The sequence below is a fragment of the Carcharodon carcharias genome, chromosome 5 (genome assembly GCF_017639515.1).
Source record: "Carcharodon carcharias isolate sCarCar2 chromosome 5, sCarCar2.pri, whole genome shotgun sequence".
Taxonomy (NCBI): Eukaryota; Metazoa; Chordata; class Chondrichthyes; order Lamniformes; family Lamnidae; genus Carcharodon; species Carcharodon carcharias.
In genome coordinates this window covers 51706073-51724858 of record NC_054471.1, presented here as the reverse complement: position 1 = coordinate 51724858, position 18786 = coordinate 51706073, and the positions used below count along the sequence as shown (strand labels likewise).

Sequence of the window (18786 nt, the reverse complement as noted above, 5' to 3'; positions counted from 1 at the left end):
ACCGTGACAGAATACTCAATTTTTTTTGCACAAACTTAATTATAACAGATGAGCAAAAATGTGACTTTGGAATGATTAAAAATTATACGTATTTTGAATACTTTGTATTTATTGACGAAAGCTGGTTAGAAAGTTAGAACATTTAAAAAAATTCAAATGATAGCATATTTTGTGGTAGCGAAACATTTTTCCAAATAAGAGGCAAAACACTAAAAATATGAAGTAAAAGACCAGGTAGGCTGTTTCATTTTTTTAATTATCAAAAGAACTAGTCTTGTTGCATAATTAAAACAGATAACAAGAGGACTGAAATATCACAAGTACTGCATTACATTATTTGGACAGGTGTACCAGACATTAGAAGAAAATGTACACTGGTTGAATTCATATAACAGGTGGGACAAAAATCTACCGACCTGACCTTGACCAATGCCATAAAGCAAACAAAGTATTGCCTGAAGTATTTTCTGTATGGTAACCACCAAGGGGCAGTGATAATGAACTAAGCTACTTCCTCTCAATAAAAGATTTTCATTTCATAAAAAGTTGGGCTGTTCATTTTCATTTAGCACATTAAACCTTTAAATAATCCCTATTACAATTATTCCAACATGGCAAAGTAAAATGCAAAAGTGTGTCATCCATCTTTCTGCTACAAAACACACAAAAACAACCCATGAAATTTAATGATGCAAATGATCAATCTCACCATAGTGGCTCTTCTTCCAAGGATAGCACTGGCATGCATGTTTAAATGAAGACAAGCCATTCATTTAATAATAGTAAACAATGTTAAAATTTACAGCTCTGTTAAAAGACCATATGTGAGAAGCTTACTATATTTTATGGTAGTGAGCATTTTCACTGCCCAGTTGAGTAGTGAACCAAAAAGGTGAAAAATAAGAGAACGTGCATGTAAATTAGCACTTGGTATAAATTATGTGCAGCACTCCCATACTATGTTTTACTAAGATCCCAGGGCTTCTTTATTTTCAGTAAACTGGTAGTTTAAACTGGTGGGTTTTAGTTCCATGCCCACTTGTCTGAAACTCACTTGCGTCCATAAATTTCAACATTTTCATAGTTATGAAACAGCATGGCTAATAGTAAATATTCATGGCTACCAGTAAATATTCAGATATCCACTGCTTCTTGTAACTGGTTCAAATCAATTAGAGAATAAGTACAAGTTGACATTTTATAATTTATAAAGAAGTTTCTGAAAACTTTTTTTGAAAAAAAAGTTTGACCATTGTAATTATTTATTGTAAATTGTGTTGGGCTAAATTAGATTTCTGAATGCCAGATTTTCTTCCTATATGTATTACAATTCCCTTCATGCATAGGCTATGCAAACTGTAAGCCAGAACCAAAAGCACCAGCATTTCAACTTATAGCAAAAAAAGTAGATATTTTCCAAAGGCAGGGTTTTATTTAATAATTAGTTCTGTGAAAGCATTTCTTCACCTTTGATGTATGACCCCTGGCTTAGTAATAATCATTCCCCGTATTTCCTTCTCCCCTCCTCCAAAACCATTTTATAGCCACAATTGTTGGATGCAGCTTTGGGAAACAAATTTGGTTCCACTGTAATCATACTCTCTAATTTTTTAGGCTGTCTTTATCAGTAACCCAAGCCCACCAACTGCATGCCCCATAAAATCTACTGCATAAGTAAGGGTATTCAACAAACAAGAAATCTGCCTATATTTGATCAGAGAATATTTCACAGTCATCTGCACATGCAAATCATTGACATTATGTATTTTATTTAGAGGAACAGAAAGATGCCTAAAATACATGATTCTGACAAAAATCTGGAGTGCTATGTACTTATTGAAATGCAAAAGACATGCTTAAAAATGGTATACAGTCTAATAACTGTAGATAAGAATTTTCCATTTCCATTATTTATTAAGTACAAAACAAATGCCATACGAATATATTTAAAAATACCGAATTGTGTCTAGTTCAGAACCATGAATGCAAACAACTATATTAAATAAAATGTTTAATTTCAAGTTTGGGTATCATTTAACGAATAAAAAAGTGGGATGATTCCAACAGATATAAGTCCAAATAACTGTAATATACACAATTCATTGTGGAGTTTACAGTCCATCACTAGAACTTGTGCAGGGTGGATGGAAAGGAAGGGCACAGTGAACAGGGGGGGAGGGGTCGGGACGCAAGGGGGAGGATGTCGGGGCGCGAGGGAGAGGGGGAAGGGGATGGGGCATGAGGCGGGGGACAGGGAACGGCAGGATCGAGCAGGGGAGAGGTAATGGGAGGAGTGAGCCGGGGAGAGGTGACGGGAGGAGCAAGTGGAGGAGAGAGAAGCGAATAGAGTGTGGGAGAGGGAAGAAGATGGAGTGAAAAAAAAATGGAAAAGTAGGAAGGGATTGCATGTGTGGTGGAGTGGGGTGGGATAGAGAGAGAGAGAGAGAGAGAGGGAGGGACTTTCAGCCATTTCTGTAAAGCCTTTGCCAGCATCATTACAAAGAATGCTACTTGTCTACTTGCTTTCCTGTGAGCCAGTACAATCCTTTGGAAAGTACAAATATGTTTCTTTCCATTCTCTCATTCTGCAATTCGGTCATGGTCACTTTTGGAAATACCCTGGTTATTTGTTAATCAGAAGGACAAATCAAGCACTATATGTTTCCACTTGACTTGGTGCCTTAGCAAATATGTTTACCATTTAACAAGAAAAACGATACAAGTGATCGAGAAGTTTTCATGTTGCAAGTGAGGTTTTATGACGACAGCAGAATTATAGTAGTGATGCAAGCTAGGAGCAGCCCATTATCTGGTTGTGGGATCTCTTCCTGTTTGGCTTGCAGCAGTGTGTGTTTCTGGTCAAGTTGCTTCCGGCAGGCTCAATGGAAGTGGAAGATAGAACTGCTCTGGGAAGTCCAGGGGTGGTTTGCTTTTCTTTTCTGTTAAGAGTTGCCTGCTTCCTCAGTCTCTAGGCAAAGGAATGATAGTAATGTGCAGGAAATTGTCTGGGTAGCTCAGATGCTCACTGAGCCACTGTAATGGTGTCTCCAGCATTGGTTCAATCCCGTGAATCACTACTTGATACTGTTTCTCCATATCTAGTTCAAGCACAAACAAAGCCAAGTTACATAAAACATTCACAGTTAAATGTAAATACCTAATCTCACAAAACTCTTGAACAGCTCCTTAATTAATATGATCCATAGTAATTCATGTTTTTATGGAAAAACTGATGAATTAGCACAGCTATATGGATATGACAGCACTAACTCAGAGTATGTCCTCAAATTGTATACTTCTAATTTCAGGATTAGACTTCATATTTCGATGTGTATTACACTTCAAAAATGGAAGCTCTGTTGTTAATGCATATTATTACAGGTTAATTTGCAGAGCATCACTTGCAAAAATATTTGTCCACCATGCTTCTTATAGGCTTTTAACCAAACCACTTCCTATCTAGTGCTGACATTGCCTAATTTTATCACTCATTAACTCCCCATGGTGTATCTTTGTTACATGCTGCTCAGTAAGTTCATTTAAAAATTGTAGATCAGCCACTTAAAATTGGATTTGCTTTAAAACAGGGTTGTTACACAACTGTGTCAAGTAATGTCAGGAAAGTGACGATGGTAACGATTGGTGCAAAGTCCACACTGTGCTTACTCAGATGTGTACCCATGCTCAACTAAAACCTCTAATGTACAAAAACTTTTTCAATAAAATCAGCATCAGAAGATGATCTGTGTTTGGATGGGAACCTCAAACTCTCCGTTGCTTAAACATGGGAAGTTAAACTGAAGGTACAAGACAAATACAGTAAATGAGACTTACAAAACAAAAAATGGCTTTAACTTACATATTTTCCAAAATTAGTGGGAAATGAAAAACAGAATACGAGGCAACTCTCATAGCGGAGTTGAAAGGCTGGACAGTTTTGTTTAGGTTCTGACAAATGCTTAAACATTATTCTATTCATCAGTAAAAATCTATTTAATTGAATCCATCTACATGAAAAACCACAGGCTGACGTCTATAGCCCATACATCACGGAGAAAGATTTTGCCATGGCAATTGCAGTAATAGCCAGTGGGTCAGGTCAAAGAGGATTAACCAAGCCAGGATACACCAAAGGGAGACATCAAACACTCATTTTAAAAGGGTAATTAATCTTGAAAGAAAACTTGGCCTAATGTTTCCTGGTGAATGAGATCTTAATCTTACGAGCAATACATGATGTAGCAGTAAAACAAATATATATACACAAGGTTTAAGTGCTTTCATCCTGTGATAGTGAACAAACGGAGTGTTGTTTATCATAAAAACGCAAATCCATAAAGGAGTACACATTAAGCAAATTTGTATCAAATTTTATAGGGATAGTCAAAGCACAGGCCTACATATAGAATTGATTAAAAATAAATCAAATGTCACTTTCTCTTTTCTTCTCTATTCCAGTTCTTTCAAAAGGTCAAACATTTTGAAGGCCCTGTGTTTTTCCAGATGTCTTAGGTTGTCATTGGATCAGCAAAGGACAATTCTGATTAGTGACCATCTTCCTTGATGTCACATTCGCAGTGCGCAACACGAGGAGAAAAATAAAGTTTTGTCGGGGTCTTCGATCAGCATTTATGCCATCGGTTGAGCTGTTTGCCAATTCTGATATTTTCTTTAGAAGAAAATATATAAAATCACCTGGCCAAGAGCCCATTTTCTATAGGCACATGGGATAACAGAAGGCTTATCAATTGTATAGGGTATCACAGTGAAGCCTGATCCTATTCTCGCCTATCGTTTATGTTTGCAGGTGCCATTGCATTGCAATCCAGAGCTGGAACACTGGCTGAGTGTTCCCTTACTAATACAGAGGAATTAGGTCAATTCTAACACTTATCATCATCCTGCATGAAACCAGTTTACTCACCATAAACGAGGGTTCAAACCTGGAACTTTCTTGATCTGCACGATTTAGGTTTATTGCCTTAACCAGTTGGCCAAAGGTGACCCCCAAATGTTACCGCATTTAGAGAACAAATTCAGTTTTGAAATCTACTTTGGAACAATTGGCTGTGTAGGTGGAACTGCAAGGACCTGGGCACACAATATAAAATCCAGAAGGCTCTTTTATGGGAGGGAAAGAGGTAGAAGATAAAAGATGGAGGATAAAGCAATTGTTGATTTGTGTCCTTATTATCAATTGTGAAGAAATATACCTTGCTCCAAGAACACAATCATCTTTGGAGCCCTTTCTGGTTGTCATTTAGTTATCAGATGTTTATATAGATCTTCATAATTGGTAACCGGACAAAATTAGTCCAGTGAGGAGAGGCCGGGAGCCCATATATAAAATGCAGCACATAATTGATTTTTAAAAATTTTAAGATTGATTTCATTTATATTTGAGGTATTACATTTATTCAGTGACCATTTTCACATTTAACACGGAGTTTAGAAACATTTTCATATTTATTCAGCAGAGGTTAGTGTTTGGTGAAAAGGGGCATCTGGTTAAACAAATCACAGTACAATGGAAATTTATTACACTGGAGACCTCCATTTGGCCATCATATCTGTGCCAGCTGAAAAGAACAATGCAGCCTTGTTCCAACTCTTGGTCGACAGCCTTGTAGGTTTGGCACTTCAAGTACATATCCAAGTACCTTTAAAAGCAATGAGGGTTTCTGCCTCTACCACTCTTTCAAGCAGTGAGTTTAGGGCCCCCCACCCCCCCCACCCCGCCCCACCAGGTGAAAAGATTTCTTAACTCCCCTCTAATCCTTCTGCCAATTACTTCAAAAGTTCTGTGTCCCCCGCACCCCCCAACCCAGTTATTGGCCTCTCTGCTTATGGAAATAGGTCCTTCTTATCCACTCTACTGTGGCCCCTCATAACTTTTAAAAGCCTCAACTAAATCTCCTGAGCCTCCTCTGCTCCACAGAAAACATCAGTGTATCCAGCTTTTCCTCATAGCTAAAATTCTTCAGCTCTGGCAACATCAGTGTAAATCATCTTTGTACCCTATCAAGTACTACCACATCCTTGATAATAATGTGGTGACTAGAAGTGCATGCAGTACTCCAGCTGTGACCTAAGTAGCATTTCATAGGGCTCTAGCATAACCTCCCAGCTCCTATATACCAATAAAGGAAAGTACTGCAACTAGTTTCTCAATCACCTTATCTACCTGTCCTGTTACTTTCAGGGATCTGTGGACATGCATTCCATGGTCTCTCTACACTTCTCAGTAAGCTACCATTTACTGTGCATTCCCTTGCCTTGTTTACCCTGCCCAAATGCATTACCTCACACTTCTCTGGATTGAATTCCATTTGCCACTTTTCTGTGCATCTGAACAGTCCATCAATATATTTCTGTTGTCCACATCTTTCTTCCTCACTGTCAATCACATTGCCAATTTTTGTCTCATCTGTAAGTTTCTTAATCCTAATGAGGCCTATATTGAAATCTAAATAATCAATATATTCTATGAAAAACAAGGGACCTAGTACTGAACCCCGCAGAACACCTATCAAAACAGTCAACCTGCCACAAAAACATCTGTCAGCATTATCTTTTGCTTCCTACCACTGAGCTAATTTTGGAGCAAATTTCCCATTTTTCCTTGGATTCCATGGACTTTTACCTCTTTGACCACTTTGCCATTCGGAATCTTGTTAAAAGCCTTGCTGAAATCCACAAAAACTACACCAATTGCACCACCTTCATCGACCCTCCTTGCTACCTCCTCAAAAAATACAATCAAGTTCATCAGACATGACTTTCTCTTAACAAATCCATGCTGACTGCCCTTGATTTATCTGTGCCTTTCTAAATGGCAATACTGTACCTCAGAATTTTTTCCAATAATTTGTCCACCGCTGAGGTTAGACTGACTGGCCTAAAAAGTAATTAAAAAGGAATGAAAAGGATGGACCACCCGGCATCGACCTAGGGACCCCAAACGACAATGGCAAACCCAGCAAAAAGGGAGAAATGGCAAATTGGGAGAGCTGTCTCACAGACCAATCGAGTTACAGCCTGACAGAGTCATACCCATGGAATCACACCTTGCAGGCCATGTTCCAGACACCGCCATCACCATCGCTTGGTATGTCCTGTGCCACCAGTAAGACAGACCCAGCAGAGGTAGCGACACAGTGGTATACAGTTGGAAGGGAGTTGCCTTGGGAGTCCTCAACATCGACTCCGGCTTCCATGAAGTCTCATGGCATCAGGTCAAATATGGGCAAAGAAACCTGCCGATTACCATGTATTGCCCCCCCTGCCTTCAGCTGATGGATCAGTACTTCTCCAATTTGTGAAACACTGAGTGTGGCAAGGGCACAGAATGTACTCTAGGTGGAGAACTTCAATGTCCATCACCAAGAGTGGCTTGGTAGCACCAGGACAGACCGAGCTGGCCGAGTCCTAAAGGACATAGCCGCTAGACTGGGTCTGTTGCAGGTGGTGAGGGAACCAAGAGGGAAAAACATACCTGCCTGCCACAGGTACGTTTGTCCGTGATGGTATTGGTAGAAATGACCACCTGTCCTTGTGGAGACAAAGTCCCATCTTCGCATTAAGGAAATCCTCCATCGTGTTGTGTGGCACTACCACCTTGCTAAATGGGATAGATTTCGAACAGATCTAAGAACTCAAGACTGGGCATCCATGAGGCGCTATGGGCCATCAGCAGCAGCAGAATTGTACTCAACCACAATCTGTAACCTCATGGTCTAGCATATCCCTCCTCTACCATTACCATCAAGCCAGGGGATCAACGCTGGTTCAATGAAGAGTAAAGGAGGGCATGCCAGGAGCAGCACCAGACATACCTAAAAATGAGGCATCAACCAGCTGAAGCTACAACACACTACTTGCATGCCAAACAGCATAAGCAGCAAGTGATAGAGCTAAGCGATTCCACAACCAACGGATCAGATCTAAGCTCTGAGGTCCTGCCACATCCAGTTGTGAATGGTGGTGGACAATTAACCAACTCACTGGAGGAGGAGGCTCCACAAATACTCCCATCCTCAATGATGGAGGAGCCCATCACATCAGTACAAAAGATAAGGCTGAAGCATTCGCAACAACCTTCAGCCACAAGTGCCGGGTGGATGATCCATCTTGCCCTCCTGCAGGGGTACCCAGCATCACAGACACAAATCTCCAGCCAATTCGATTTATTCCATGTGACATCAAGAAATGGCTGAAGGCACTGGATATTGCCAAGGCTATGGGCCCTGAAAATATTCCAGCAATATTGAAAACTTGTGCTCCAGAACCTGCCGTGCCCCTAGCCAAAAAGCTCCAGAACAGCTGTAACACTGGCATTTACCTGGCAATGTGGAAAATTGCCCAGGTATGTCCTGTACAGAAAAAGCAGGATAAATCCAACCTGGTTAATTACCACCCCATCAATCTACTCTCGATCATCAGTAAAGTGATGGAATGGGTCAGCAACAGTGGTATCAAGTGGCACTTGCTTAGCAATAACCTGCTCACTGATGCTCAGTTTGAGTTCCACCAGAGTTACTCAGCTTCTGAGCTCATCACAACCTTGGTTCAAACATGGACAAAAGAGCTGAACTCCAGGGTGAAGGTGAGAGTGACTGCCCTTGACATCAAGACAGCATTTGACCGAATGTGGCAACAAGGAGCAGTAGCAAAACTGGAGTCAATGGGAATCAGGGGGAGAAAACTCTGCTGGTTGGACTCATACCTAGTACAAAAGAAGGTGGTTGGTTGTGGTTGTTGGATGTCAATCATCTGAGTTCCAGGACATCAGTGCAGGAATTCCTCAGGGTAGTGTCCTAGGCCCAACCATCTTCAGCTGCTTCATCAATGACATCCTTTTAATCATAAGGTCAGAAGTGGGCTTTTCGCTGATGATTATGCAATATTAAGTACCATTCACGACTCTTCAGATACTGAAGAGTCACTAATGTTATGTCCAAATGCAGCAAGACTTGGACAATATCCAGGCTTGGGCTGACAAATGGCAAGTAACATTTGTGTTACACAAGTGCCAGGCAATGACCAGCTCCAACAAGAGAGAATCTAACCATCGCCCATGACATTCAATGGCATCCCATCGCTGAATCCCCCACTATCAACATCCTGGGGGTTACCATTGATTAGAAACTGAATTGGACGAGCCATATAAATATTGTGGCTACAGGAGCAGGTCAGAAGCTAGGAATTCTGCAATGAGTAATTTACCTCCTGACTCCCAAAGACCGTCCAAGGCACAAGTCAGGGGTGTGATGAAATGTTCTCCACTTGCCTGGATGGGTGCAGCTCCAACAACACTCAAGGAGCTTGACAACATCCAGGACAAAGCAGCTCACTTGATTGGCACACCTTCCACAAATATTAACTCCCTCCACCATCGACGCACAGTGGCAGCAGTGTTTAACATCTGCAAGATGCACTGCAGAAACTCACCAAGGCTCCTTAGGCAACACCTTCCAAACCCACAACCCACTAACATCTAGAAGGACAAGGGCAGCAGATCCATGGGAACGCCACAACCTGGAAGCTCCCCTCCAAGCCACTCACCATCCTGACTTGGAAGTATATCGCCGTTCCTTCACTGTCGATGGGTCAAAATCCTGGAACTCCCTCCCTCACAGCACTGTGGGTGTACCTACACCACATGGACTGCAGCTCAACACCAGCTTCTCAAGGGCAACTGGGGATGAGCAATAAAGGCTGGCCTAGCCAGTGAAGCCCACATCCTGTAAATGAATAAATAGAAGTATTTATTTGCTCTCTGTTTATCTCATCCAATACAACATATTGCCTCTCCTTAAGCACAATATCTGCATTGTTCCCCCTCCTTTGTTAAGACAGATGCAAAGTATTAATTTAGAACCATGGCCATGTCTTCCTACTCTGCACAGGTTACTTTTTTGGTTTCTAATGGATCTTACTCTTTCCTCAGTTATTCTCTTCCTCTATGTATTTCTATCATCTTTAAGTTTTCCTTGATTGTGCTTGCCAGTACTTTTTCATGCCCTCTCTGCTTTCTGGATTTCCTTTTTAATTTCACTCTTGCCCTTTGTATACTCCTCTAGGTTTTCTGTAATATTGAGCTCTTGAGATCTGACATAAATTCTGCCACTATCAGTCATGAATGGTGGTGGACAGTTAAACAACTAATTGGAGGAGGAGGAGGAGGCACCATAAACATTCCCAAACTCAGTGATGGGGGACCCTAGCACATTCGTGCATAAGACAAGGCTGAAGCATTTGCAACCACCTTCATTCAAAAGTGTCGAATAGATAATCCATGTCGGCCTCCTACTGAGATCACCAGCATCACAGATGCCAGTCTTCAGCCAACTCGATTCAATCCACATGATCTCAAGAAATAGCTGAACACACTTGATACAGCAAAGGCTAAGCTTTGACAACATCCAATCTGCAGTATTGAAGGCTTGTGATCTATATCTAGCCATACATACATACAAACATACAATCTAGGAGCAGGGGTATGCCCCTTGGCCGTTCAAGCATGTTCCGTCATTCAATAGGAGCATTGCTGATCTTACCGTAACCTCCCGCCTACCCCCAGTAACCCTTAACCCTTTGTTTCTCAAGAATCTATCTACCTCTGACTTGAAAACATTCAAAGACTCTGCGTCCACTGCCTTTTGAGGGAGTTCCAAAGACTCTCTACACTACATAAGTTGCTCCAGTACAGCCACAACATGAGCATCTATCCGACAATGTGAAAAATTGCTCAGTTATGTATGTCCTGTCCACAAAAAGCAGGACAAATTCAATCAGTGAATTACTTCCTCATCAGTCTACTCTCAGTAAATAGCAAAGTGATGGAAAGTGCCATTTACATTGCTATATTGCTATCAAGCCACACTTACACCAGGGCATGTGTGGTCACACAGGACTGGAAAATTGTAATGTTATACACTTGTTTAAAAAAGGGTGTAAGTATAAACCCAGGAACTACTTGTGTGGGAAAGCTTTCAGAAGCGCTAATCCAGCACAAAATTAACAGCCACTTGGACATGTAGATTAATTAAAGAAATCCAGAGCAGATTAGTGAAAGGCAAATCATGTTTAACTAATTGATTGAGTTTTTGGATGAAGTGGCAGAAAGGGTTGATGAGGGTAATGCAGTGTACATGAACCTACAAAAAGCATTTGATAAAGTGTCAAATAATAGCCTTGCCAGCAAAGTTAGACCACATGAAATAAAAGGGAAAATAGCATGGATACAAAGTTGGCTGAGTGACAGGGAAGAGTAGTGGTTAACAGGTGTTTATTGAGGAAAGGTATACAGTGGGATTCCCCAGGGGCTGTTACCAGACCCATTGCTTTCCTTGATCCATACTAATAATCGAGACTTGGGTGGACAGGGCATGATTTCAAAATTTGCAGATGACACAAGAGAAGGTTAAGAAGAGATTTGATAGAGGTGATCAAAATTATGACGGTTCTAGACTGATTAGATAGGGAGAAACTGTTGCCATTGGCAGGAGTGTTGAGAACCAGAGGACACCCATTTAAGGTGAATAGCTAAAGAAATAATAATGACGAGGGAAACTTTTTTTTGCAACGTGTGGTTTAGATCTAGGATGCACTGCCTGAGTTTGTGGTGGACGCAGGTTCAATCATGGCTTCTAGAAGGGAATTGGATAAGCACAATTGGATAATTGCATAATAGGATAAACAAATATGTGCAGGGGTTATGGAGAAAGGGCAGGGAAATAGAATTTGCTAAGTTTCTCTGTCAGGGAGCCAGCATGGACAATGACAGGCTGAATGCTCTCCTTCTGTGCTGTAACCTTATAAACCAGCTATTGATTGATACAACTCACTGAGCCAAAGGAAGCTTCATTGCAGTTATCTGATCAACTGACACCCAAGTTAATAGAAAGCAAAAAACTTCCCTAAACAAAACACTTGAAATAGCAATCTAATTTAACCTAAGTTTACTTTCAATTACTAATCCTCACAGGTATAAATCTGACTTATCTAGTGTCCTGTCTAGCAAATACTATAATTAAATGCTACATATGTAATCTAAGCAAAGGTTAGTTCTATTTTTCAAAATTATGCACAACAGGAACTTTATTGCGAATCGAAGCTACATGGCACAACAAGCATGCACATTTACGGCAAGAGTTCTAGTTACTAAACTGGCAAAGTTGTGGAGTGAAATCAAAATCTGCTAACAATGCTTTAAAGCTTCAAATTGTCAGACAAATGGTCAGGAATTCATGTGTACAAAATTAGCTTCTCTGTTTGACGCAGTTTACACTGACAGTGAGCATGCATTTGAATTCAACACCTGTGCAATCAGATGACCAAGATATACAATCTTCTCATATACACTGTTTATAATGTGAAAGAGCAGAAAATAAAAGCTATTTAGCTTCCATTTGACAACATAGTTTTAACTAATTTAAGCCATTTCATATAAACAACTCCTATACCCATACCTGCAATCTGTTTTTATTCTATAAATTTAAATTCAGAAAGTGAAACATGGCTGCCACCAGGCTACCCCAACAGTACTGAATCTTCAATTTTTGTGAACATCTCACCATTACCCTCTTCTACTAAAATCTCCCTACCTCCATCCAGCCCTAATTTCAGACATAGGAAATTTCAGACGTAAGAAACTTCAGAGTAAGGTGGGAAAGAAGTGGAGTACGGAGGTCAGGCAGTACACCAATGTTCCAAACTCCAACAATCCTAAGTCCAGCCTCCTCACACCCATGCTTCACTATACCATTGTCTACGCTGTCTCAGGCTGTGCCCTCAACACCACAAAGCCTCTGCAATCTTATTTTCAAGTTCTAAAGTAAAAGCAAAATATTACAGATGCTGGAAATCTGAAATAAAAACAGGAATTTCTGGAAAAACTCAGTGGGTCTGGCAGCATCTGTGGTGAGTGAAACAGAATTATGTCCAACATCACTCTTCTTTGGGGTTCCTGAGTTTTTCCCAGTACTTTCTTTTTATATATTCTCAAGTTCCACTGGCCCTTCAAGCCACAATGAGCTGCTAAGCTTTGGTGCTACCCTTCAAATCACTCCATGCCATCATCTCACATTTTCTCTCAATTGCATCTCCTCAGGTATTTTCTCAGTGATCTCCTCCAACTTCTCTGTATGCAATTTCTTCAGGCCCTCCTCATTTCAAACTTAGACCCTGAAAGCCTTCTATCTCACTTTCATCCTCCTGCTCAATGTCTACTCTGTCAAACCTGCTCAGGTGTTCCTCAGGGCTTAGGAGCACTTTTGACATCACAGTCTCTTTATGGTGCAGAAGGAGGCTATTCGGCCCATCGAGTCTGAACAGGTTCTTCTCAAAGAGCATTCCACCTAGTCCCTCCCCTGCCTTATCCCCGTAACCTTGCACATTATCTCTTTTCAGGTAGCAATCCAATTCCCTTTTGAATACCTCGATTGAACCTGCCTCCACCACCCTCTCAGGAAGTTTGTTCGAGGCTCCAATGGCCCTCTGGGTGAAAACTTTTTTTTTCTCACATCACATTTACTCCTTTTGCCAATTATTTTGAATCTGTGCCCCCTAGTTCTTGATATTCTCTTGAGTGGGAATGGTTTCTCATTATTTACCCTGTCCATACCCATGGAAACTACTGTTAACAAGCTTTTAAGTGATTGAAACACAAAGAAGTATACAATGCTCTGTGAAGGGCATCCCAATTATCGGACTATTCCTGAGAATAGTGAAAAAATCTTGTACCTTAAAATTCAATAAATGCACCCAGATGCTCTTGAATGTAATTAACTTTATGTAATAATTTGATGCTTATAATTAAAGAAAAACTTAATTAACATAGTATTTTTCATGACCACTGGACGTCTCAAAGTGCTTGAAGTGCTTTTTGAAGCGTAGTCACCAATATAATAGGGGAAATGCAGCAGCCAATTTGGGCACAGCGAACTCCGACAAACAGCAATATGATAATTACCAGAAAATCTATTTTGTTTTTGGTGATGTTGATTGAGGGTAAACATTTGCCAGGATACCAGGAATAATGTCCCTGCTCTTCTGTGAAATAGTGCCATGGGATCTTTTAAAAAACTTGAGCAGGCAGATGGGACCTCAGTTTAACATGTCATCTGAAAGACAGCACCTCCAACACACTGAAATGGGGGATTTGAACATGAAACATAGGCAATACTGCACAGGAACAGGCCATCTGGCCCAACCATTCCATGCTGATGTTTATGCTTCACTCAAGGGACCTTCCATCAATTCTTATTTAAATCTACTATCGTAGCCATTCATTCCTTTCTCCCTCATGTGCTTGCCCAATTTCCCAACAATGCATCTTTTTTATCATAGGTGTCAGCGTACAGGTTGACCTTTGAAGCCTTGAAAAATCCCTCCAAAAACAGGGGTCAAATTTTATGCCGAGTATAAAAGTGAGCTGCCAGTGTGGATGTGGTTGCTCACCAATTATAAGATACTAGTAAGTAAAACATCTATTTGTGGGGTGAAGAATTGAGGCTGACTACTAATGCGTGTATAGCATGTCGTGGTTGAAGAGGACGGCCAACCTATATGCTGAGTATGTGCAAAACATGATTTTTGGAGCCGAGAAAAGGGATCGATTTATATGCCGGGTCAACTTATTTGCTGCAATCTACAGTATTCACTTCAACCACATGCTGTAGTAGGGAGCTCCATATTTTTAACACTCTTCAATGAAGAAGTTTCTACTGAATTTCCTATTGGGGATCTTGGTGACTATTTTATGTTGCTAGCCTCTAGTCATGCTCTTCTCCACAAGAGGAAACATTCTCTCTGCATCCACTTTATTAAAGCAGTTCATAATTTTAAAGACTTCTATTAAGTCATCATCAGCCTTCTTTTTTCTTTCCTGATACGTATACCCATGCATTTCTGGCAGCATTCTTGTAAATCTTCTCTGCAGCCTCTCCAGTGCCTTTATATCCTTTTTATAAAGTGACGGCCAGAACTGCAGGTGATACTCTAAGAATGACCTGACCAAGGTTCAATACAGATTTAACATATCTTGACTACTTTTTAAATTCTATCCGTCTAGAAATAAAGCCTAGAGTTTTTTTAATGGCCTTGCTAATCTATGGCACATATCGTAATTTAGTAATTGATATATATGCACTCTGAGATCCCTTTGTTCCTCTATCCCTACCACGAGATTCGCACATTCCAATAATGTGAACTAATTTTCTTACCAAAATGCACTAACTCTCATTTATTTGTGTTGAACTTTATTTGCCAATTATTTGCCTGTTCTGCAAGATTATTAATAGCTCAGAATTCCTGATCTCAGGGAGTCATACCCCATTATCCTTAGGGGACTCCCCCAAAAGATACGCTGGGGGATTCGCTCAAATATTGCGCTGGGGGACCCCGCCAGAAGTCCCCACACAAGGACTGCATGAGAATTGCCCAGGAAGTTAAAATTGCCCTGTGCCGGGAACCGTCTGAAGCTCAGATTTAAATCAAAGACTTCATATGGTCTTGGCTCTCTTAGAAGAATAGTTATCCAGGAAATGTTGGAAGAATTAAGACCACTCCTATCTCCTGGGTAACTATGCTATTGATTGCCCTCATCCTCCATTCGACCCACCGACTACCCTACAAACCCCCTGAAACCACTCCCCACCCCGACCACACCTCCAACTAACTTCCCGACACGCTGACTGACCTCCCACACCCTCCCGATTACCCTCCTGACCCTCCAAATGCCTCCTATCCCCTGACTGAATATCCTATCCCACCCCTCCACCAATCCTACACCTATCCTATCATCTTATAGATTTACCTTCTCCCTGGCTTCTCAAAGTGCATTTAAACACAGGGAACTTTAAACTTAGCTGGTTTATGGCAGCCAGTGCCATAAAAAGACAGCATGGCTTCAGTTCCCCTGATGCTGCTGCCGTGCCCTGGAAGGTCTGGAGGACGAGCTGCACATTTTTCACCAGGCATGGGTTGGAAGAGCGCATGAGGAATGCGCAGCTCCCGGCCTAGGTAAGTAAAAACAAGTGGAGTGGCAATCCAACTGTGACTGCCACAACTTGAAACTTCTGGCTCAATAGCCTCCTGTAATGTTTTGCAATCTTCTTCAGTATTGACACCCAATTTGGTGTCATCCATGAATTTAGAATTTGTGGTTTTGATTCCGAAGTGCAAATCGTTAATTGTGAACAGCAGTCGTTCCAGCACTGACCGATGTGGAACAACACTTTTTACTTCTGTCACTCTGAAAACTACTCTTTATTCCCACTCTGCTTTCTGTCTTGAAGCTGACTAGCAATCCGTTCTGTAATCCCTTGTGACTCAGAGGTAAGAGTGCTACCAAATGAGCCATGGCTGACACATTTTACACTGAAAGAACTCCCTCAAATAATAATTATAATATAATTCTCAAGAAAATGCCAATGTCAGGGAGAACACACTTATACTGTATGAGAAGAATGTGCTGATCAGCAGTCTCTTCTCATACAGTATAAATGTGTTGTTTCCCCTGACATTGGCATTTTCTTGAGAATTGTCCTGATGAGTGCAAGCTGAAAAACTTTGACAAAAAAATCTTTTTTATAGCAATACCCAAGTTCTGTACTACCGAATGACTAATTATAATATATTTAAGTGCTTTCTTTAGATATATGAGTTAGTATATAGTGGCTGTGAAGTTTTATTGCTAAATAGCCTTAATCAAATCTATAACAGTGCTTTTTGTGTCTTAGGGGGCCACTTTGCTATGTGGAGCATTTGAAACACTCAAGGCACAGATTTTTTTGTTTATAACAACAGTGGGACTAACAGTGCTCACTCTTATAGAGTAAATTGGACAGCAAACTGCGAGGTGTGCACATGAACATTTAAATGTTGAAATCTGGAAGTTGCTGTCCAATACCTCACTTCTCTACAGGGTGCACTGTAACAGTTTTTGCTGATTTACTTGGCGTTGAAGGAAGTGCAATGGCATGAACTTGGGGTACTCGTTCGCTAGTTCCCACTAATGATACCACAATGTGTTAGTGTTGGCGGATTCATGAGTAACTGATTTACTGCCAAATAACCTCCCTGGCTCTAAAAGTTACATTTTACAAGTGTGGAGGAACATTCCTTTAGAAGTTAATCAATGTTGACATTTTTTTCTAACTCTTTGACATCTCTCACTTTCATCTATCTTTCCCAATCTTTATTTTACTTTCTGTACATGATTTAAATCTAATGCGTACTTTTTGCTTTCCACTTCTGGAGTTTAGAGACCACATTGCCCTCAATATAGTTGGTTAAAGAGCCTCACTGTTTCTTCCCCTGCTCACAGATGTCCTAAGTTTCCTGTGACAGGCGCCACACTGAATCAGACAGTGATTCATTCTAAAGTCCACAAAAACTTTGCGGGTAGCTGTCAATGAGGTGAACGGTGAGCACTGTTCCTTTGACACTGACAGCAAAATCCAGGTCATTGTTAATTTTATAGACTTTCTGCTTTTGCAACTGTTACCTTCTGACTTACTTCAACTAATACAATAACTTAAATTTTGTGTAAATGAATATGTATAGCCATAAAAAGCATTCTAACCAAAGTAGAGGTAAATTAAAAATTAATAAACCAATTAAAAATTACATAAAAACATACACCTCTCGAGCTAAGTTAGAAAGGAACTTTGAGTTTTCTGCTCCAGTTCTATATGTTTTCGTTTTCTTAATGGCAGAGATAGTGCAATGCTACTGGAGAGTGAGTCTCCTGGAAATTAGAGGCCAGATAGTCAGGGCTCGTTTGATACATTTTCTCAAGGGCCTGAGTTTAAATCTAAACTTTGAATGCCCATGCAATCAGTTTTTTGTTAGCAAAGAGGTGACAATTTATGTAGAGAAGATGAGGTCAAATAAACATAACTTTATACATTCAAAAATTATTATTTTTATGAAGGTGTGTGAATGGTTTTGTAGCTTGTAAAAGCCAGTTTACTGGCCTCTAGTCAAAGACCATGCTCTTTCCAGATGCTATGCTATTAATGTTTTTTCTGAAGGGCAATTAGGCATGAGCAACAATTCTGCCCTTGCCACCAACGCACATCCCATGAACAAGCAAAAAGTTAGAACATGAGTGTTTTAGAAAAGATTTACTGATTACAGCCTGTGTGTTTAATTAAAGATACCATCAGCAAAACTGCTTATAATGTAGATATGTTAAATTGAAAACAATTTAACTTTCCTTTTCTTTCAAAAAGATCAAAAAATCAGAGATTAGGAACAAAGGAGGGAGAAGCTAGGTAGAAAAATATAATGGCCTCACAATATTTAGAAAACTGTGCTTTGAAGAAAATACAGAAGCAAATCCTAAGCAAGAAATACTAAAAACCTTTGTAACAATTCTAGACAAAGAAAAGGCGGATAAATCAATTTCAAAGAACAGTATCTGAAAATATTGCTTTTGCATTGAAGGTTGTCTTCTTATATGTTTCAATGTTGAGATGCTTCTCTCTCAACCTATTTGTTGTGAGCTAAGTTTTGCCATTTTGTTAAAGTTGTGCATCTTGCTCTACTATTAAATTGTTGAGAAATAGTTTAACAGCTAATACCTACGAATCACATTAAATCCAACATACTACTGCACATTTTGTCTTATCATACTTGGCTACATGCAAATTTTGTATTACATTTGCAACTGATTGCTTCAAATTTCATACTCATAAGAAAAGGCAAACTGTGAGGGGTTGGCAATGTATCAATAGAGTTCAGGAAAAAAGCTGGCTAGAATTTCCAATGAAAAAC

The 18786-nt window shown here is 40.2% G+C and overlaps 1 protein-coding gene across 3 annotated transcripts in view; it reads right to left on the bottom strand.

The window, feature by feature from the left end:
- Window positions 1–217: 217 nt before the first annotated feature.
- The window catches only part of atg5 (ATG5 autophagy related 5 homolog (S. cerevisiae)), a 207221-nt gene continuing 188652 nt past the window's right edge, over window positions 218–18786 (bottom strand). For all 3 annotated transcript variants that reach the window (XM_041188010.1, XM_041188009.1, XM_041188011.1), the window contains exon 8: window positions 218–3098. In XM_041188010.1, the coding sequence (XP_041043944.1) occupies window positions 2962–3098 (137 nt within the window). In that variant the 3' untranslated portion in view covers window positions 218–2961. The remainder of the gene's footprint in view (window positions 3099–18786) is intronic.